Raw genomic sequence first — 23,744 nt, 5'->3', positions numbered from 1 at the left:
TCAGCCCCCCCCCACCCAGAAAATTCCATAGCCCCACCAAATTTTACGAGCTGGCTACGGGCCCGGTACACGGGACCTCGGTTTTCCGTTCCATCAGAACGACTAGACGTCGTCCTTCGGCCCTTCGTCCTGTATCACTGACAAGGGGGAAACCATGCCGGAAAGTCCCAGAGAATATTCTTGGCCAACACCGTAATGGACCCTCGTAGATGATTAAGACCACAGTGCGTGTAAGAAAGACTTACGATAGTGTCAAAAATATCATACACCTTCACTGGCTTTGCTTTTGGCTGATATTTCGATTCTTGTGATTTTGAGCACGGATGTACAGTTAGTAGTAGTAATAAATATGTTAACCAGGTGTCTTTAAAGTATTTATATAAAGTACATGATAAAATATAAATGATATGATTTATGTACATTATGTATTAGAATTATTAACAAGAAACTGTGTATAATGAAAAAAATATGTACAAACACCAGATTAAGATAAATACATGTCATTTTAAATCAATTAAATTCCATTAGGGTACGAAACGTCTATACTTATAATCCTGCTGTGGTCTCAACAATCTGATTGAAATTAGATCTGACGTTTTCGATTCCTTTTTCGATAATATATCGTATAATTTTCTAACCTACTTAGAAGATAAACACTTCCTGTTTCGCATTTAGAGGGGTGTTATTGTACAATAGACATGTCCGAAGATCATTAGGACCCAAGCCGCATTAGCAAATACAAAAGCTACACAGTCAAGATTTATTGGTTGCTATAGTAGCAGTATGAGTATAGACAAAATAACTATAATTCTCACTTTAATTTTTTGAAAGTATTTTTTAAAATAAAATTTATGTTTTTTCTAATAGATTATTGTATATTTTGTTGTTTGTAGCTGTTACCTGACAAGGGGGTTGGCGTTTCCAGTTCATCTCCGGGCATAATATGTGCAAAAATTTCATCAAATCTACCGAGATCAAAATAGATCGTCTCCATTGTGGTTATCTTCATTAAAGTAGTACCATAATATTAATACGCAGTGATTTTTCTAATTTAGAGGTGGGCTATTGTCCAATCGACCAACTAAAACGCAAGATCCACCCTTAAGCATGTTACAATATACAATTGAAATGAAATAAAACAAAATAGGATATTATTTTTTAGATAAATATAAGTTAGAAATGCTATATTATAATATATATTTTAAACATTGTATATTTAAATAATGTATATTTTAAATAATGTATATTTTAAATAATGCATATTTTAAATAAATAAATTACAACAAACATACAAACATTTCATCACAGATATTATATAGGTAGCCAGGGTATGTACAAGGGGATTGTATGTGACCTATTTTATTATAAGGTTGTAGTTAACATTTTCTAAAACTTCAAAATAACACATTTGATGGTATTTTCATATAATTAACATTTGCAAGATTTTTTATTAATTAGTTAGTTATATCAACACATGTATACAAAAATGTTTGAAACAGTAATAAAGAAAGATTAATATCAAGTTTTTAGTTAACCATTAAATAAATAATTTTTATAATTATGCAAGATTTTTTATTGGCTATATCAATATATTTATATACAAACGATATAAAACATTTTTCCGTATTATTAAGGAAACGAATCAGATATTGACTACTTTGACAACGAAAACAATTCTAAGAGCACTGAAATTACAAAAAAGTATAATAGTCAAATCACAAATTCAGATAATAGGAGTATAATAAAATATATTATTCTACCGATATCGAACGTAAAACAAAAATCCGTACTGTTTTGTTTGTAAGGTTTTAACTGAGAGCAATAATGGCAACTACTGCAGCTGTCATAGCGGTAATTACTAATATGTGTAACTTTAGTACAACTTTTCTGAAGAAACTCCCCTGAAAGTAAAATAGAATATTTAATTATGGAATCGATTATCTTGATTTAAATTATATTTTTAATCAATATATTTTTCTTTCTCAAATTTCATGGTCAGGCCTAAATTTCATAGAATATCTCTTACTAAAAGTGAAACAAAACTGCAAGAAGAAATAACTGAACTCTCCTGTCTGAAAACTCCAGTTCGAAATTCTGAGTCAGTCATTTCTTTTTCCGATTTCCTTAAAGGGACTATCCCGATTTCAACAGAGTCTCAAAAATAAAAGTCGGAGTCCGTATGAAATTTAAGTGCCAAAATATAGAGGAATGGTGTATTTACCGTCTCTCAAAATTCCAGCTCAAAATATTGAATCGTTTGGACGTGAACGTCAAAACTGCTTATCCGGACACGTAACCCTTTTAAGATTTCGGGTCAGTTTTTTCGTTGGGTGACCTGATAATCGATTCCCGTTCCTCGAGAGGTCTATATAGTGAATGACCCATGTGCTCTACTTGATAACGAAAGGTAAATTTCACCTACACATTATTTTTATAAAATAAAAATCTGGTTTTATCAAGACACCACATAATACAACTTGGGACACCGGTCTCCATTTCCAGATGAAGACTGACGGGTTTAAGTTGTTTGAAAACTTATCACAAATATTGAGATAGTTGCTCGGCCCTTAGCTAGAGGATTTTAGCACAAAATTAAGCAGTTTTATTCTCCAACAAATATTGGGATTAGCCCTTTAAGTCATTTACGAAATTCGACTGTACAACTGGACAGTATCTCAGAGGCGATGATTGCGCTTTTAACCAAGAAAATGGTGGCGATAAAAACTTTTCTAACATTCTTCTTTTTCCACCCTATCCTTTTAAAAAAGGAATTCACCTGACTTCAGATTGCATATAACTACCATTAACGTTTCTAAGAGACTTTTACATATAATTACATATAATATAATACAAACAATACCGGTGGTTCTGTTTCATCTTCTGCCGATTCCCTGGAACTAGAATTAAATGTACTTCTTCTCTCGTATATCATGTATGTTTGTTGTTTTCTCTCTGAAATAGTTTTATATACAATATTATGAAAATAACGTTGCCTGCAGCCAACGAAATACTAGCAGTTCTGTGAAGGAAGAGAACAGAAATGACGTAATAAGGCGCTACTTATGTCTATGTCCCACCGGGCATTTTTTGCCTCGGGGATGTACCACGGATGGAAATTGATGAGCCTCGTGAGGCGTCGGGAAGAGGCTCGCCGGTGTCACGGGGAAGCTTCGGGAGCGTCGCGAACCATGTTGAACATTCGGGAGGCCTCAGGAGAAAATTTGTTTATTTTCACATCGTCAAAGGAAAAACTTCATCTCACAATTCCTGAAATTTGGAATGCCAACAAATGAGAAATAATTCCAGTTAAAATTGATGTACGGTGGTGAATTTTGATATGGATTAATCAAACCCCTAAAACCTCTGACCTGTAGGGTGTTTTCAAGGTTTTGGTGACAGGCACAATAACTCCACGTTAAATAGATAGAGATTCAAAATTGTGATAGTATTAGCTCTGATGAATGGTCAAACAGTCTCAGAAAAGATACAAAAAATAACCCCGAAAAACATGTGGAGTGTTTGCACGAAATGTGGTATAAAGATAAGGATGACAAGGAAGTGAATGCCTTGAATTAGTATTAGTAATCCGGAAGAAACTAGAACTTTTTGTTATTTCCAACCATGAACGCTAGAATTTTTCTTTTCAACCAACCTTTAACACGGGAGTTACATTGTGCTATTTCTAGTATAATGACAATCAAGACTTGATAAATCGCGTAACAATAGATTATATACGTGATGTAGTCATGTATACCAGCCTTCTTTAATCTCACTCCTAATACAATATTCACCACTGAAAAAAGAAAAGAAAATACAAATATGAATCAACATGTTAATATCACCACTATTTAAAGAGGGCCGTTTCATTCCGGTGATATATTTTCAAACCAAATCGCAATTGTTAAAGGTGTTGTGGAAAAAAATCAAAATATTTTCGTCTAAAAAAAATAATTAACGTATAGTCCCGAATTTGTTGATTGTGGAGTGATGTATATTGTATATTTATGCGAATGTTTCATAATCTCGAAATTGGAGATTTATTCTTTATTCTAATTAATGGTAGAACTTGCATAGGACTTTTAGTTTTTATATAATTACCTGCTATCATATGATCTAATATTCCAACACACCAATGAGCCCAGTTAAATATAGGTCTGTGTTTAGAATCGTATCCTGGTCGACAGGTTCCCATACAGATCTACAAAAATAACGATGCTAAGTCATTCCAACAATGTAGCTATATATTAATTGAAATCAAATCAGGACTAATGTCACTGAATCTAATTATTCGTTCTTTACCCCATTTTCGTATTGGTGAACCATGTTTTAGTCCCGAAATGACCTAGTTTGTGTCGGTTGGACGTTAAGTCCCAATTCTCTCCCCCCACCCTTATTCAATGTGCCCAGCATGCAAATATTTAAATAACTAATGTGTAGATGTTACCTTGTTATTCTTTCAAAACACGTACAGGTAACCTGATAATGATAGACCGTTGGCTACATAAAGTAAGATAAAACGTTGGGCAAGGGGAATTCTCAATATTTGAAACTATGCATATACTTAACGGTCCTTTAGGTAGGAATCACCCACTTTCCATTTTTTAACATTCATGTTGCTGTTTAATAAGTAGTTTGTTAATAAATATATAAATCCAAATCTGTCGTGTTGAACAAAATAACATTCCCTGGCTCAACTACGATTAATATACAGAATATAATACTTACATTGACAATAGTTAAAAAGGTGACAATAATACCAAGAACTGGATGGAGTTTATCTATATTTAACACACTTATCTGAAAATAAAAATTTACACCTAAATTAATATAAAAAAACTTTGATGATAGCTATGTAGTGGCCATTTATCTAGCTTCGCCACAAATGGTTTTTAAAAACCAAATCTGACACGTGGACATTACATTTTTCGTGTATGAAGTTCCAATTTGCAGAACTTTATCATCAGATCATAAGGAAGAACAAATCGTATCGAAATCCAGAAATTTTATTAAAACGTGGACCATATTCGTAACCATTATTAAAATGTCTCTTGAATCTAGAAATATGAAGCTAGAGATTTATATAGAAGTTATTTCTACTTACCTCACTCAGACCCTGTACTTCTACAAATATTATAACAAAGGCTGCTATTACTAATACTCCCAATAATCCTAACAGGAATCGATGAACCTGATATTGAAAAGTACACGTTGCAAAGTAATATTTAACTTTATTAATGTACATCATTGGAGGTGGGGTGGGGAGCTGGTGGTTGTGGCACTTTGATATTGAAAGGGGAAATTGACCCAGGGAGCTTAAAAATTACCAGCTTCGAATGAAAAATACACGTTGCAAAGTAATATTTAACTTGATTAAAATCCATTGAATGCGGCACTTTGGAATTGAAGGTTTTTATTTCTTAGAAAATGTACCCCAGGACATCAGATAGTTGTGCAGGACTAGAATAAAGTTTTTCAAGAGTCTTTAACCCCAAATTAATCAGTTTAACTCACTAAACTATATCTGGAATTTAACCATTTGTGAATTTAGCCAAGATCATTTTCGTTAAAAGAGTAAGAGTTTGAATATAGAATCTTACCGTATACCAAACCTTTCTTCCACAAATCATTGCTGACGGCCATATTGGTTTATAAAACCTAGATATTACTATACCAATACTAGCACAAAACATCCAAGCAAATGTCATAAAACATCCTGAAATCAAAACTTTACATGTTTAATTTTGATACGAACCATGTTTAAAACAAAGAAGATCATGCATTGAATTATAAATAGGCAAAATATCGCAAGTGTCTACGTTGAGTTTTAAACCGAACACGCACTTCTCTGTGTTATCCGGTTGTTACTGATGCTTTTGTATGACTTCTGATGCTTATGTTTGTACTATTGTCCAGTTTTATTTTTTTTTACGGTTAATTACTCCACATTATCTTAGTCTAAATACATGTCTTTGTTGGGCACGTTTAGTAAGATACAGATTGGTTGACTCCAGATCAACCTTCATATCATCTGTCATACAGAAAATCCCGCCAAATCTTCAGAAACGTTTTGATCATCGATATATTGTATTGGTTGTCTAACCAACCTCAATGCTACAATTATGTTGTCGTTACAGACCGTGTACACGCTTTTCTTAAACATGCCGATGTGAACAGAGTGACCATCAGAATAAACAGATTGAGAACATCTGGCCCTGAGTTCACAAAGCATTCAAAGACTTAAGTTAAGAATTTATAAAACTTTTGTTGTTTTAATGTATCAAACACATCAATAAGAAACTTTTCTGGATCAAAGATATTTTTCATAAACAGTGATTGAAAGTTGAGTAAAAAATTAGCTTAAGTCTGAGAATGCTTTGTGAACTCCTGGCCTGATCTTAATTATGCTGGACACTGTGAATAGCGATCTTTCTAGTGATCATTACTGATGAGGATGCAACGGTTTATATTTCATGTCATGATGGAAAACATTATAAATAAATATCTTATTTCATAATATACCTGTACATATATACGTACCATGTATTTTAATAAAAAGTTGATCTGTATCATATGGTTCAATTATTTCATGTTTCTGTAGATCTACCACATGTGCTGAAGACACAGGAAACGCATCATGTTTAGCTAGAGAACCTGAAAACCCCCCAGAAAAATCCAATCAATTAGTATTCATATTGTTATCCGTATTCATTAAATGTTTTGGTATCTAGATGGCAGTCCATGGCCCCTTAAATATATAATCCTATAGAATTGTTTCAGTTAAACTTGACAGTTGTCAAAAGTTCCTATGGATATTACTTGTGCAATACTGCGGAGAAGAATTTTGTCTGAACACCGACGTTATTTTACGTGTTGATCTGAGTATCTGGTCTTCGTGGCGATGGGACGACTAGACATGCGTTCCGTGTAATACACACAGGTGCCACACTGACAAGAACCAGTTTTAAAAATACCAAAAGTTTTGTACGGCCCAGATCGGGTTTAAAATCCGGGACATACAAATAAAGAGTCTATAGTGCTCTGGCCGCTTGACAACCGTACCTCTCATGACAAAGCTCAGACTTTGATTTTGAAATATGACAAAGAAATAACACATAAGGTTCCTTTTGAATTTTAGTAAGCTTACCTGTTGCTACGTCAGCAACTAAACCTTGCGCAAATAACATGAACCAGTCTTTCTCTAGGTGAAATATTCTATGAACATCTGATGTCTTCTTCATCCGAGTAAATTCACATTTAAAAAATCCATTTGAAAGAGAACCGGATTTAAACTCTAAATAATCTGCAGTCTGTAACTAATAGATTATAAAACTTTGAAATCAAAGGTTGTGTATTTCATTTTTAGCTTACTTATCACTTTCAGTTTTATAAGAAATATAACATTTTAAATTTTAGGTAAGTTTTGCTATTGTAGACGTAATTTTAAAGTTACAATTTCATATTTTTAGGTTATATTTTTAAAATGTATTAAAATAAAGCCCTAAAATAGATGGTATCTATAAACAATCCTACCTTGTTAAAGAATAATCTTATTAATCCTATAATTCACTATTGCCAGTTGAGAAATTGGCAAAAATATCATTTTTAACTTCAAATTCAAACGTTTGAAGATAACTATACCATGGTGGGGAATAGGAAAACAAGGGAGGTAATTGTGTTATTATTTCCGATGTGAAGATTTTTAAGTGTGAGAAAGATAACCCATGATCGTATAATAGTGAGTTGACAACCTATTGAGCAAAAGACATAGAAATAATTATGTATTGACTTTCTTAGAAAATATGAAATTGTAACTTTAATAATTAAAATTATTAAACATCCAATTCCTGCATAGTGAGATTATTTAGATTCTGTAAAAATTAGCGTGTGTTATTTTATAAAATTTAACCAGAATGTCCACCAGACTAGAATACGTAAAGTAGGCAACATCGATTGCGAAGAAAGAATTTACAAAGCTGTTGTTTTCTGTTGTACTTACACTTTCTATTCTTGTATTACGATGTCGATTATTGTACGAAAGATAAGTTGAAAATATTCCATTATTGTGAACACATTCTATGACACTATCATGACCCTGAAAATTAAAATATCACAATTTCTAAACGAAATGAAATGAAATGCTGTTTAACGTCCTACTGCTCTGTCGCGTGTGGGCTAATGAAAACGGACATACGCCATACAGTGTGCTATGATGGAAATTTTGCTCGTACAGCGGTACTACGGCCTACTCTTATTTCGAATTCTAACAGTCAATGTGTACACGGGACTTCGGCTTTTCGTTCCACCCAAACGACTATGCATCGTCTCTTGCAAGGCCCTCCATCCTGCAACACTGACGAGTGGGAACTGCACCGGAAATTCCTGTTCTCGGCCAACACCAGGATCGAACACGAGATCTACGGGTTAGCGAGCCAACGTCTTACTCACTGAGTCACTGCGGCTTCCCAATTTAAATACATTAAACCACTTCGGGACTAATATATGGTTTAATTTTATTTCAATAATTCGTTTGCGTGTAGGGATCTTTAGGACCGGAGAAAACCCACGAGGTTAGACAGGCGACCCAACTCCTAGTCGCGTACAACAGGGGAATCGAAACCACGCCAGTTGACCCAATGACAGACCTTATGATGCAACGCGCACGCGCTATTCATTCGGCCATCAAATCTCCTTGTTAATCAAGCGGAGGTTCTGAGAATGGGCAGGATGGAGTACACGGAGAGAAAACTCACCAGATTAGGCAGGTGAAATTACTAGTTGTGTAGGGTCGAATTCGTGGGTCTTGCAACAGGCGTTACAACTCCCGATGCCCACCATCACTGCTCATTTGAACTAACTCGATATGTGCAATATAAATTAAACGGAAATTAATATTACGTTTACTGGAAAAGACACACACATTCTCTTACCATTTTAGTATCCCTAGAAAAGGCTAATGCCATCCATTGATTTGGTGTTCCTTCTATAGCTTCAGATCTAATATCAAACCACATTCTATCACCCAGATCCCTCCACGATACATGAAAATCACAACCTTTACTTGAACATCTACTAAAACATCCGCGATTGGCACCACAACCAGTATCTAAAATCAGGCGATGTATCTGAAATAGTTATAACACATATTGTTTTCGTGATATCGCATGCATTGCAAACCTGAATTTACATTGTATTCTCCAAGACTAAGTGACTTAGTATCTAAGATCATGGGATTTATCTGAAATATTTATAATACATTCCGTTTTAATATTTTCGTGATATCGCATGGATTGCAAAATTGAATTTGCATTATGTTCTCCAAGACTAAGCGACTGAAAGTTTATTATAAATTTTGAAGTGAAGCTATTAGATAGGGATGTTTTGTGTTTAGATTAAAAATCGTTTCGCAACCAGAGCAGACCTATTTTTCTTAAGTTAACTTCATGTTCGATGCATGCACATATTTTCTAAAATTGACAATATATGGACGTGACAGGTACGAATATATCGATTTCATATCATTTGATGTGCAATTATTTCTTTTTGAAGTAGTTATATTATTAATACATGCACTCTTTAGGACCAAACTAGTCTAATACTATGGAGGGTTATTTTAGTTATAAGAAAGGTGTTCTGTTTAGTATAGAAATTCTTTACCTACATGATGTGTGACGAAAACTAGGGTAATAAAGTAGCTTGCAATATTCTACTACTTTCTTAGACTAACTTACCGACAGTTATGTCAGTATCCATTGCTGGAAGTAGGGTACTATAGTCCAGTTATCTCCTGCACAGATTAGTACAATTAACTAGAATAGTGTTGACGTAAAATGGTGCCTATACGAAACATTTACCCAAAAATGGTAATTGTCCCGCCCTAATAGATGACGCATTATATTTTCTATATAGGAGAGAGCTGGTTTGATTTACCCTCAGACATCATTCGGAGCTCAGGGGAACATCATACCCATAGCCTCTTCGGCTTAGAGGCTAGGGTGAACACATCATCCTAGCGCGAACATTATGTAGAACTATCAAGAAGTATGTGGCTCTTCCCACGTTTAAGCCGTTAGGTCTGAGTTAGAAAGGATATTAAATTCAGACCGTGGATATTTTAATAACTCCTAAAATACTATCATAGATATTGTAGTTTCCTGTATTTAACCTTTGTAGTTTGCTGTATTCGATATATAAACATAGTAGCAACATAAATAGTGTTTTAGATTTAATTGATCATTGGAAATATGTAGTTATCACAACGTGAAGTCAAAGAAAGTCCTAGAAGAAAGTGTCACCTCTATAGTATCACAGCCTATCTCTTATTTGGAGTTCGTGACCAAGATAGTCACATCTACACCGTAGTGTCACACTAGGAGTTTAACCTGCTATGTTATGACCATCTATAAGCTTACGGAATCCAACAAACTCAGATATTACTCAAATACACCCTTTAAAACAACAATAATTCTCAAATCCGGCGGCAATCTAATAACGAACGTTTGTCTCCTGTAACCGACGTTATCTAGAAATATACAATTACGGTAACATTATTCGAGAATATAAGAGTTTAAACGATTGGGTTGTCTGAGTAATATCCATATTCAAAATATCTATTATAAAAAGGCTAATTAGTGATTACATCCAATACTTCTTTAAATGAAGCATTTGGGCATCAGTAACAGGTTGTGACTTACTTCCTCAGTAGTTGTAAGTACTGATCGAACTGTAGCGATATTGACGGGTACGTGTATATTTCTACTACCATGATCAGGATGTTCAATTCTACCAAGATCCGGGTCGTCGAAGGGAACAAATGGTGTAGTGGTCCATATTGTAGGTGGCGCCACCGGTGGACGCCATTGTGTAGTTGTTGGAGGTTGTTTTGTTGTTGAGGTTTCGGTTGTGGTTGTCTGTGATGTTGTCACTGTTGTGGTTTTAGTGGTAGTTGTAGGTGGTGCAGTCGTAGTTGTGGTGGCTGTGGTAGGTCCCGAAGTCGTTGTTGTTTTAGGGCGATCTTCCTCACATGGTTCTATGTAAGGCGTTAATAAACTGGAGGCTGATACAGATAGTGGTATGGAACGGGGGTCATATATTATAGCAGAATTAATATTCATCCAATACGTAGTAAAATTTTCTACAAAAGATCCCCTGTAAATGAAATAAATATATAAATATTTAAATCAAAATTATCCGTCATTGTATTTATAATAGCTTAAAAATGTTCTTGGATTTTAGATGAACGAGTGTGTCTACATTTACATTTTTTTACGGGGTGTAAGGGGGGGGGGCGAATGGTTAACGCGTGCGCGTTGCATCATAAGGTCTGTCATTGAGACAAGTGGTACGGTTTCGATTCCCCGCTTGTACGTGATAAGGACTCGGGTCGTGTGTTTTCTGCGGGTACTCCGGTTTCCTCCCACTGCTAAAGACCCCTACGCGCAAGCGAATTATTGAAATAAATTTGTGTCGAGTGGACGTTGAAACCCATTTCTCTCTTTCTGTTATTTTTTTTTTATGAGGACAGTCATAGGGTCTCTTTAGATCAAAACTATATCCAAAACTATACTAACAATATTTCAAGGATATCATCACTTAAAGATCGGCTATTGGTCAATCACCAAGTTAAGACTAACACTGTATATCTACGCCGAGAGATTACCTGACCTAGATTTTTATTTTTATCACTAGCCTTTAAATCTGTATAATTAGGGTAGTATTTTTAATTATCATTCGGGGGGTTGGATGGCTGAATGGTTAGCGTGCGCGCGCTTTATCATAAAGTCTGTCATTGAGTCGGCCGGCGTGGTTTCGAATCCCCGGTTGTACGTGGCAAGGAGTAGGGTCGCCTGTCCAACCTCGTGGGTTTTCTCCGGGTCCTCCGGTTTCTTCCCACTGCTAAAGGCCCCTGCGCGCAAGCGAATTATGTAAATAAAATTAAACCATATGTTAGTCCCGAAATGACCTAGTTTGTGTCGAGTGGACGTTAAACCCCATTTCTCTCTCTCTCTCTTAATTATCATTCTGTAATACGTGCCTGTTGATTCTTATATTATATTGTTAAGATTTATATCTTACTTGATTAGAATATGGCCAGTTGACTGACTTGGTGCCGTCCATGTTAACATCACAGCACTAACCGCTTCCTTGGTGGTATGAGTTAGTCCGTGCTGAAATTTAACAATATAATAAGTATATAACGTTGTATTAGAATTATGTGAAAGATTCAACGGAATAATAACTTGCGGCATAGCCATTGGTGGTGTAAAATCACAAATTCAATACCCAAACACAAACTAAGGGTCTATCATTTTGTCCCAAAATAAAAGTAGGTATTTGCGGTGATTTACGAAAGGAACAACATACATTTTTATTAAACTTCACATCGTTTTACATTTAGTTGCATGGATTGTCATAATATTACTATTTATAGGTAAAAATGCAAAACCACACTCACCAAACCACATTCATATCTGGTACCAGCAACTGGCTCAAAAGTACCAATAAGCTGTGTTGTATTAAATCTTGGATCTGCTCTTCTTGCTTCTATTAAAAAACCTTTAAACTTCCTTCCACATAATCCTCGTATCATCACTTCAAATTTAAATACAAAGGATTAATTCAACTAAGTTAGAAATTGTGTTTTCGTGTGCCATTATAGCCGGTTTAACTCGCATTTCTAATGCGTGCGCGTTTCCAATCTAATCAAAAGTAGGTGTTAAATTTGTTCAGTTTATTCCGTTGGTCAAACCATTAAAGATATGCTTGACATAAACGTGTTCTGGGCTGTACTGGCGGAATAATAGTTCCGATCAGATAGCTCATCAATATTTCGCGGAATTTTCTTTCACGGGTTTTGATTGCAAGATTGAAGCTGGGTCAACCAATCACAACCTGTGCTTTACCGAACGTACCTTATAAAGAACTGGTTTAGACTCAAATAAATAAACAACCCTAAAAATAAAAATGGAGAGGTGCGTTGATTTAATTTGAATTAGATTGGTTGGTTTAAAGTGTCATTATTTGAATCACTAGAATTCGTTGTCCATTCAAAATAAATTATTCTGTTCCAAAACAAATTCTGTGGAACATCTATTACATTTGGGTTTAATAAAGTTTGTTTTATAACAAATAGTCCATATCTTTTTATATATATATAAAATATAATACCTCGTATAGTTTCTCCTGAAATATATTGTGTCTTAGCAACCAGGATAACAAATGGTGATCTCGTATGTTGTGCTGGAAAACCATGGCCAGGTGTCAGGTCAGTACATGCGCTGTAAGGAGCTCCACCACTGTACGTACTGGCTGTTGGAAGCAATGTTGCAATGGCCGACAAGAACAATGTCTCAAATTTCATTTTGAATTCTGAAATTTAATCACAATAATGAATGGAAATGAAACATCCATTTATATTATGGTACTACAGCTAAAATACATTATGGGTTTACCATGCAACTTTTGAAATTTTCCCAAGCTTTCAACAGCTATGACATGCGTGTTTTCATAGCTAAGCTTCAATATCAGTACAACATTAGGCTCTTTCCACATCTGAAATATCAGTGGGCTATTTCCATAGCTGCTACGAAAGCACGCAGTTTTAATTACATGAGAGACGTTTATGTGGAAAACAGTTACACAGTACTATTAAAATAGCTAATGCAGCCATTTGTTCACTCTGTACATCTTTAATGAACTATAGTGTCGGATGGCCGAATGGTTAGCACGTGTGCGCTGTATCATAAGGTCTGTCATTGAGTCAACCGGCGTGGTTTCGATTTCCCGGGTGTATGTGACAAGGAGCAGGGTCGCCTGTCCAACCTCGTGGGTTTTCTCCGGGTCCCCCGGTTTACTCCCACTGCTAAAAATCCATACGCGCAAGCGAATTATTGAAATAAAATTGAACCATATGTTAGGCCAGAAATGACCTAGTTTGTGTCGAGTGGACGTTAAACCCCATTTTTATCTATCTATTGCGATATCTGAAATATACAATATAATCGCCCAGGATTTGTGGTGGATTACTGGAATTCTGTTTATAAAACAAGCACAGAAAACGGGCAACAATAACAAAAATTGGATGATAAATAACGAAATTAAAATAATCAAATAGATTTTTTTGATGGAGTTTTATTTATATAGTGATTAATTATTAAATCTATAAGATTGATGTAACTAATAAATACAGTGACGGTCATGAACTATAAATATAACATGCCTAGTACCAGAGATCATCCAGTGATACTTTTAAAATAAATTATGATGAATCATGATATCAGTTTATTGGCGGTCAATATTTGCTTTTTTAATTCGTTTTTTTTTCAATTGGAGATTAAGTGGAGGAGGATAGTTTGGCTATAACCCAACAGTTAATGTACCGCAGACCAAAAATCGAATATTAAATATTATACAAAATATATCATGTCTTTCAAAATTAAACAATACACCACAACCATGGGAATTTAATTAGTAGGGGTTTAAAATTTTATAACGGGAATAGAACATCGTCTTGGTAATAAATAAGAAGAAGTGTATGACACAAATCGATTTATAATGTTATAGCCGACAACTGAAATTAAAAAAATTCAGTGGTCGAAAGCCATACATAACATCGAAGTTAAAAAAAGATCAGAGTTTTGGAAGTCATGACATCGAAAACTGTTAGAACAGAAATACTTTGTAACTTATTCAGAAGAAATTAAATTTGAAAAAGAAAGGCACATAATATTAAAAATAAATAAATAAATAATCAGATTCGACCTTTGTCCATTTTCATAACGCAATAAAGAAATCATTCTTTTATGATTTAAACAATATTTTAGTCAATAAATTAACAGATTATATATAATAAATTTACAGATTATATATAATAAATTTACAGATTATATATAATAAATTTACATAATATATATAATAAATTTAGGATATCAGCTTATATACAACCGCTTGCGTAGAATGAATATTCAACAGATTTGTAACTAGCAATCAGAATATGATTCAAAAGATATGCAACTGGCAATCAAAATATAAACACGTAAATTTAAATATATATCATACGTACAATATTTAGATGATAATTTAGGATTTCTTAAATTCCTTTATTCATTTCTGCAATGATGTATATGCGGGCTTCCCGAGCGGAATTATTTTATTGATTAATTCCGTTATTGGTCATTTCGGGACAAACAGTTGGTACAATTGTATTTCAATAACTCGCTTGTGCGTAGGAGTCTTGAGCAGTTGAAGGAATCCGAAGGATCAGGATAAAATCCACAAGGTTAGACAGGTGACAGGACGTGTTTGAAAATCTGATAATTGATAGTCAACAAACAATATATTGATATAAGAATCTATCCACCGATTAAATCTTTTATTCCTATATTTACTACACGTCTTATGAAGAAAGGTTAGAGGTCATGTATCACCTTAGAAAAAATTGGTATGCATATTCCGAAATAGGTCAATAATTATTGTTAAGGAGAAAAATAATGTCGGTTTTTATCAAATACATGTACACTAAAAATATTTAAAACTTACCTTATAATTTAACAACTGTTTAGTCAAGTATAGTTCCACTTATTTCTTAAAAATGATAGTGTTTGATGTTCATAACCATCCCCTTTCTTCCTCGACAAATATCTTTGGTGATTAACGAAAACTAAGTGATTAACATCTACTGATGTAAGTCATAAAAGATTGATTTCTTCCTGGTCATTTACGATTATCGCGCCTTTTTTCCTAATGAATGTCACACTGTAATAAGCCTATCAATCTGGACTACCATAGTTGAAATTAATTAGGTGGCGTCATTAAATTAGTTCGCGATCACCTTGAAGCCTTCCACTAGGCTATCTGTTTACACTAAGGTTTATATAATTTAATATGGGGTAATATAGATAAAAACTATTTTATTATGTCTGCCGCTTCATAATGACCACTTCCTAATTAATCTTATTATGGCGATTTATACCTGTTATTTATTCTAATATAATTACATGTTTTCGCATCAAGAGATATTGATGCTCTGTTCATTTTTAACTTGATTGTTGATTAATATGTCAAAGACAGGTGAAGAATTGGTTTAATCTGCTAAACACCAACACAGTTCCTACTATCAATATCGACCATTCCATGTACAAAAATCCAGCCCAAAACTTATACTTTGATTACTTATCGAACCAGTAATCATGATCACTCCAGTATACAGAATATAATTCTATTGAAGGATATAACAAAATATAAACATCGTGGACGTTTAATAGACCTAATATTAATCAACGGGAATCTCTAAATACTAATCAATTTCTGAAACCAAATTCTTCTTTATTAAATCTGTTACTAGAAACGTTAGGTCAAATTCAGTTTTGCAAATAAAATATGATGTCATTTTGAAAAGCAATATTACCTTGGCATGGAAGAAGAACTCGTAAAATCTAGAAATACCAGAGTTTGATGACTTTTTTTGTCTTTTCTTGAACGTGGTATCTATACGAAATAAATATATTTTAAATGTCCATTGCCATCTCGTTATTAAACGAACATGGTAAAATCAAATCAAAATAAAAAGCATTTGCATGTATCTAAATTTATTTATATATAAATAATAAAAATAGAATGACATTAATTTGATGAATGATTAACGCCAGCATGCCAATTAACAGAAAATTAATACCGAAAGTCGAACAACCGTGTTCGAAACCCGGCCTAACGATGTTTTAGGCCAGGCAAGGAAAGTATAACTATAGACATCGTCGTGTGGATGAAATAAAAAGCAAATGTTCATCAATGTACAAATTAGTGTGCACGTCATTTGGAGATTGAGGAATAGCAGGTAGAAACGTTAAAACTCTCTTATTATATCGTAATGGAAATGAAATGAAATGAAATGTAGTTTTATGGCACGTCAGCTCCAACCGGGCTATATTGCGCCAAACATATGGTGAATATTACGAGACGGGCTAATTATATCACAGAAAAACATTATATGCATAAATAAAAACAATATCACAGTTAGTAATATCGCAATGGACACGTAACCATTGAAATAGTGGTTTACCTCAAAGTGACCGAAGTATGTAACGAGCATTAAATAGTTCCATTCCTAACAAAAGAAACAAACATCCACAGTTATTGTATAATTTAAAATATTTGCAGACATTGTAAATCATTTTCAATCATTCTAAAATTAAATTATTCTATTCTTTCAGTTGTTTTAAATTATTGAATAAGTCTACATTATTTTAATATATCACTTACTATTTTCGCAATTATGATTAGGATATAGTGTGTGACGTATTTCAAAGCACCTGTTATTGGGTAAGGTTTAATAGACATTAAAGTATTGTATGAGAGCCCGGGGTGTGTGATTACGTACTTTGGCGATTGATGAAACTTACATCGTTTTTAAACTTATTCACATTAACACAAGCCTGAAGGGTGAATATATTACATGAACAGTTTATAAACGGTAGGTATTTATAAACAAATACTGATATCATCTATACCCGAGGATGATTCTACTCCCCAGGCTTGTTCTGGGTCGGATGGTTTACGTTCTTTAAACGCTCACAGTAAGAAACTGAAATTTAACGGGTTGATCATATTCCTGAAGCTGTGGTTGCGAACATCATCAGCTAAGTAAAGAACCAACAAACCATGCAGATCGTTCACTCATTTTCCAAATGTCCAAACTGTATACCTTTAAATATGAAAACTGTTGTTATTATGTAAAAAATGACTTTTTAAAGACTTTCATGAAGAGTGGAATGGCCAGTACGAAAAGACATACACTCAACGAGATAGGGATGGTGGTGTGTATATCAATAGAATCCAGTGAAATTTACCAGAACTTAAAGTTAGAATAATTGTTGATTTGAATAATATGTGGACTTAACAAGCTGCTTTTGAAACAAAACTACTATTGTGTATGGTTATATACTCTATATTTAACTGTTATTCTGGCATGTTGGTGCTTTAATTATTGTTATTATACTTACACCACGTTCACTGTAAGGTTGGGCGGATCTAGATGTAAAATGTGTTACATGTTTGAAGGACAATATTGGTGCCAGTCATTATCACATACGTGATAGAACTGGTTAAACACGTTCCAAATATAATTTTAACACAGAGCTCATTGCTACGATAGATGAGTAATCAATGTTTCAACAATAGGAAGTGACGAACGCAAAAGGAAAACACGAGTCATCCCTTTATATAACTAAATGAAGTGACGGGTGATAACAGATAAATGGTCGAATTTCTGCTCACTAATAATTCCTTCGAAGACCAAAAGTTGTTGTATTATTGAAATAAAATTGAACCATGTTAGTCCCAAACTGACCTAGTTCGTGTCAGGTGGCCGTTAAACACCATTCCTTTCGCTCTCTCGTTTTTGATCAAAACTGCAGTTGGCCTTAATTGTAGCGTCGAGTGGTCTGGAATCAAACATGCGTAAGTGACCACCAAGACAACTGCGCCTAATATCGCCATAGTGGATTAAGATGATAACTTCTGTACAACGATATAATGTAATATATGTAATTATGTAATATATGCCAATTGATATTCCTGATGCGAGTTCGTCATAATAAGTTTTTATGTTTTATTTATAACGCTGTCTATATTTTTGTCTTTTTGATATGCCAGACCCGGTTTGGTGGACTAGTGTAATTTTGGGTACCTGTTGAATTTACCTTTCGTAGTCAAACAGTAATGCATTATAAACTGCTCTCTTTAAAGTAAATCAGTGGTGAAAAATGTTCCAACTCGTTAATTTAACCCCTGAATGGTTGATAAATATAACTTGTGATAAAGTCACACACCATTAGACCGTACAGAATTAGTACACAGAACATCGTGATGACTCGTCGACAATCATGTTGCCCCACCCCTTATTTACGGAGATTATTCAACAAACTTTTCCTAACCATATCCTAAAATGGTACGTCTGCATAATTCAGAGATTACTATATAAAATTATGTAAATCATCGCTTGTTTTGATAATGCCCCGTCCCATTGTAGATGGACCAAAACATGACTCAATTTCTGGGACACAGAAATTCTCTATGCTAAGATAATGCGTTGATGGTCATTGCTCTGGCAACACATATATCCATTTATTTGTTTCAAATATTGCTGAAAATTATGTGACTAACAAAAAGTTAAGAACTAAGTTATTTATTCCAATCAATATAATAACATGTAGTATACATATAGTAAAAATAGTCATTGTGTAATAAAATATAATAATAATATAAACATACAATTCTGTTCTCGGTAAATAATAAACCTGATAACTCTCAGTTGATTGTACAATGAGGCAGCCATTAGCCTGTTCTATCATATATAAATTATTCATACATTTTCATAGTTTCATCATGGACCTTATATTATGTATTATAAGGTCCATAGTTTCATGTTCACATAATATGGACTCTCAACACCAAGTACAGATACACAATTACTGAGTTTATAGACTCACAGTTTCTAGTTTTTGTGGGTTATCAGGTTTAGGTAGGATGATCACAGAATCAAAAAATCTTCATATATTTGTTCCAGGTACTTGTCAGTATTATCAAGATGTTTTTGATGGACAAATCTAAAGAAGTCATATTGTGCTCTAAGATTATGTAAGAATATTTCACAGAGAAATGAAATGGAGTTTCGTGGTGAATCAGCTCCAACGGCGATATGTGTAGGTTGATTACCGTCAAAACATTTGTAGTTATTAAAAGGGCTACTCATTATACCCCCCTTTAAGCTTTTATACAGTATTTTTCATGTGCACCAATTGCACCATAATCACATTAGTTAAAGGACAATATTGGTGCCAGTCATTATCACATATGTGATAGAGCTGGTTAAACACATTCCAAATATAATTTTATCTCAGAGATCATTGCTACGATAGCTGAGTAATACAGTTTTTCTGAATCGGAAGTGACGAACGCCAAAGGAAAACACGAGTCGCCTCTCTATATAACTGACTGATGTGACGAATGATAACGGATATACGGGCGAATTTCTGCTCACTAATAATTCCTTTGAACACCAAAAGTTGTTGTGTGAGACTGTGAGAGGATATCTGACAATTCATAAAAAGAATTGACTGTCACTAGATAAGTGAACACGAAAGAAAAACAGAAAAAGTCCGTGCATTACCATGTTTTTATAAGGTATAGAATGAATATAAACAAGGGAATGTACGGACTATTTCTATTTTTCTCGTGTTCTCTTATCTAATGACATTCGCCCGTATATCCGTTATCATTCGTCACATCATTCAGTTATATAGAGAGGCGACTCGTGTTTTCCTTTGGCATTCGTCACTTCCGATTCAGAAAAACTGTATTACTCACCTATCGTAGCAATGATCTCTGAGATAAAATTATATTTGGAATGTGTTTAACAACATTTATAAAAAAGTTCATATTTACAAAATAGTTCACATTTACATCAATAAAATATAGAATTAATCTCCAATGGTTCACATAACTATATAATATTTCCCAAGCAAGACCATTTAGTAAAAAAAAAAAAAGCTTTATTTGTAATTTGAGAACCAACTTTCGACAGCAGCAGCACTTTTTTATCAGCATATAATTAGAGGATTACTAATACTACAAAGGGATTTCTTTCTTTATCATGGTAGGTGGGTGGGGGTCGCTAAAGCTGCAAAAAGCGCATGTAAATTTATTGGGGCAGTGGTGTATCACAAAGGTGTCAGTGCCTCATACCCAATTCAGATATATAGTCAATAAAAAATATTGTTCATGAAAAACAAAATGTGCATGTATACCAAGCATGTTTAAATGGAGCTGGATTTGAGGTACCATATCAAATCATAAATCAGCAAAAGAGAATTAAAAATATACACAAAAATCTTAGATTCTAAGATATTCTTTATAAATTATACAGAAAATGTGATAAAGATTAAATAAAGATTCTTCTCCTTTTACCACAAGTTGTCATTACATTATGATCTGTGATATTAAAATTATATAATTCCACAAAGATTAGACCTAGTCAACTTAATGATTATTATTTCTTACTTATAAATGAAAGTATAAATAAAATCAAGTTATTGTATTGAAAAATTGACAATCCCTTCATTATCAGCCCATGCATTTTTAATGGGGGCCAAAGGAAATAGCCCTATTGAGTGACATATGACAGGGATGGTTGGTGTCATCTGCCATCATATTGTCATCCAGTCACTAATTTCTCACACCTACATTCATGCTTTCTTAGGAATTAGGCTGACTGAAAGTTTGGAACATAAAAAGCAAAACATTATTTATGCTGAAGAGGGCTGCTAGTCTAATTTGCAAGCGAATTATTCTAGACGAATTAATGTAAAAATTTGTGGAAATATTTTTACTGGTTTTATTTGTTTATAACAAGAAATTAACTAAATAAATATAAATATAACCATTCTGAGTGAGTAGGGTACAGTAATTACAATGTATTTGATACATCATACTCATCCTTATATATATTTAATTATCTGATATAAATAATAAGACAGTAAGCAAATTTACAAATAAAACAAGCCAACAGTGAGGCTGATGTCCTCCGCCGAAATCCCAAAATAAATAGATGACACATATTAATTAATCGCACATTTATTTTTTTCAAAAGTATAGAGCAATCAAACTATACACTAAGTTTCATCACTCTCTATCAGATAGAATCAAGATTATCTTGTCCCAAAGCATCGACCAATGAAATTGATTAGCTCGGCTTAGCTTCAGCTCGAAATGTTAATCACTGAACTCAGTCAAGACATTCACATAATGAACATCTACATCAAGTTTAAACATTCTACCTGAATTAAAAGCAGAGTTGTTATGTTCCAAAGTCTTGACCAATCAAATTGCTTATCACTCCTTAGCCTAAGCAGAAAATTCTCACCATCGAACTTAGTCATGGTAATGATATAATGAATCTATATTCAGAGTTTCATTGCTCTCACTTCATTATAACCAAAGTTATCGTGCCCCAAAGCATCAACCAATCGGATTGCTTATCTCTGCTTAACCTATTCAGACAACGTTCATCATCGAACTCCATCAAGGCATTCACCTAATGAACGCCTACACCAAGTTTGAACATTCTACCTCAATTAGAAGGAGAGTTATTATGTTCCAAAGTCTTGACCAATCAAATTGCTTATCGTTCTGCTTACCCTCAGCAGAAAATGTTCATTATCGAACTTAGTCAAGGTATTGATGTAATAAAGCTATACACCAAGTGTTCTCACTCTTACTTAATCAGAACTAAAGTTATCGTGTCCCAAAGCTTCAACCAATCAAATTGCTTATCTCTATTTACCCTAAGCAGAAAATTCTCATCTTCGAACTCCATCAAGGCATTGACCTATTAGACACCTACGCCAAGTGTGAACATTCTAACTCAATTAGAAGGAGAGTTATTATGTTCCAAAGTCTTGACCAATCAAATTGCTTATCGTTCTGCTTACCCTCAGCAGAAAATGTTCATTATCGAACTTAGTCAAGGTATTGATGTAATAAAGCTATACACCAAGTGTTCTCACTCTTACTTAATCAGAACTAAAGTTATCGTGTCCCAAAGCTTCAACCAATCAAATTGCTTATCTCTCTGCTTACTCTGAGCAGAAAATGCTCATTATCGAACTTAGTCAAGGTACTGATGTAATGAAACTATACACCAAGTGTCCTCACTCTCACTTAATTAGAACTAAAGTTATTGTGTCCCAAAGCATCAACCAATCAAATTGCTTATCTCTGCTTAACCTAAGCAGAAACAAATGCTCATATCACGGAATTGACCTAATAAACACCTACACCAAGTTTGAACATTCTAGCTCAATTAGACAGAGAGTTATTGTGTCCCAAAAAGTGTGACGGCCAGACGGAAAGACAGACAGACAGACAGACAGATGAACCCATTTTAATAGTCCCCTGCTTTCTTCGATTTTTATAAAAGTAGAAATAAGATCAAATCATAATCAAATCACTAAGAGATAAATGAATATATATTTGTAAATAAAAATGATATTCTAATAAATTTTGATATTCTAATAAACTGTATACATATATATATGAGTTATTACGTCAGGTGTTTTCTCTAATATACATGTAATATGTTAAAACTGATATCTCTTGAATGAACTCAAATTATTTTATACATGAAAGTTTGTCAAAATAATTTATTCTAAGAAATGAATAAGAACATTTAAAACCATTTTAATATTTTCATAATGGCTGAATGATGAAAATTCACTCTTGTACTATTAATTATAATCTTTCAAATGATAATTGTAAGATTGCGTTGTTTGAAATCTTAAATAAATAAAGATGTGTAATAATAGTGTTTGTGCACAATTTTGTTAAAGGCCCCTTCTTTCTTGTGAGATCCAGTAAGTTACATAGCAATGAAAACTATTACAGCAATAGTAAAGGCAACAACCACAACAACATGTAGTAAAAACAAAGCAATCTTCAAAGTACCAGACTGAAAAAAAAATTTATATAAATTAAACAAATGAGAATTTAAACAAATGAGGGACATTTAAATGTTGTTGTCTTGTGGTTCTTTTATTGCTTACTTGAACATATTTACTAACACAGAAAAGTTATCAAGAAGTAATTTGATGAGCTTCATCATAGTGTTCCTAGGCAACATTTCACTGAACTTGTACATGTAAAGGTGGAAAATTGCCTCAAAATAAGTGAATGGTTAAACCTAATTCCTTTCATTT

The 23,744-nt window shown here is 33.7% G+C and overlaps 2 protein-coding genes and 1 long non-coding RNA gene across 4 annotated transcripts in view; all 3 read right to left on the bottom strand.

Moving 5' to 3' along the window:
• Nucleotides 1–1,784: 1,784 nt before the first annotated feature.
• Nucleotides 1,785–3,791, bottom strand: LOC126818210 (uncharacterized). The gene is made up of 3 exons (XR_007679165.2): nt 3,653–3,791; nt 2,861–2,952; nt 1,785–1,901 (listed from the first exon to the last, which is right to left on the bottom strand). It is a non-coding gene; the product is annotated as an uncharacterized LOC126818210 (long non-coding RNA).
• A 224-nt stretch (nt 3,792–4,015) lies between these two features.
• LOC126817857 (putative ferric-chelate reductase 1) lies at nt 4,016–5,705 on the bottom strand. Its single transcript, XM_050545027.2, has 3 exons — nt 5,598–5,705; nt 4,726–4,797; nt 4,016–4,198 (listed from the first exon to the last, which is right to left on the bottom strand). Exons 1-3 carry the CDS (start codon nt 5,703–5,705, stop codon nt 4,016–4,018), a joined length of 363 nt encoding a protein of 120 aa, XP_050400984.2.
• A 13,456-nt stretch (nt 5,706–19,161) lies between these two features.
• Nucleotides 19,162–23,744, bottom strand: part of LOC126817351 (putative ferric-chelate reductase 1) — a 43,564-nt gene continuing 38,981 nt past the window's right edge. For both annotated transcript variants that reach the window (XM_050544237.2, XM_050544238.2), the window contains one exon: nt 19,162–23,497. In XM_050544237.2, the coding sequence (XP_050400194.2) occupies nt 23,408–23,497 (90 nt within the window). In that variant the 3' untranslated portion in view covers nt 19,162–23,407. The remainder of the gene's footprint in view (nt 23,498–23,744) is intronic.

The sequence above is a fragment of the Patella vulgata genome, chromosome 4, assembly GCF_932274485.2.
Source record: "Patella vulgata chromosome 4, xgPatVulg1.2, whole genome shotgun sequence".
NCBI classification, from domain to species: Eukaryota; Metazoa; Mollusca; class Gastropoda; family Patellidae; genus Patella; species Patella vulgata.
The sequence above is the reverse complement of the archived record's forward strand: the minus strand, read 5'-3'. Positions and strand labels throughout refer to the sequence as shown.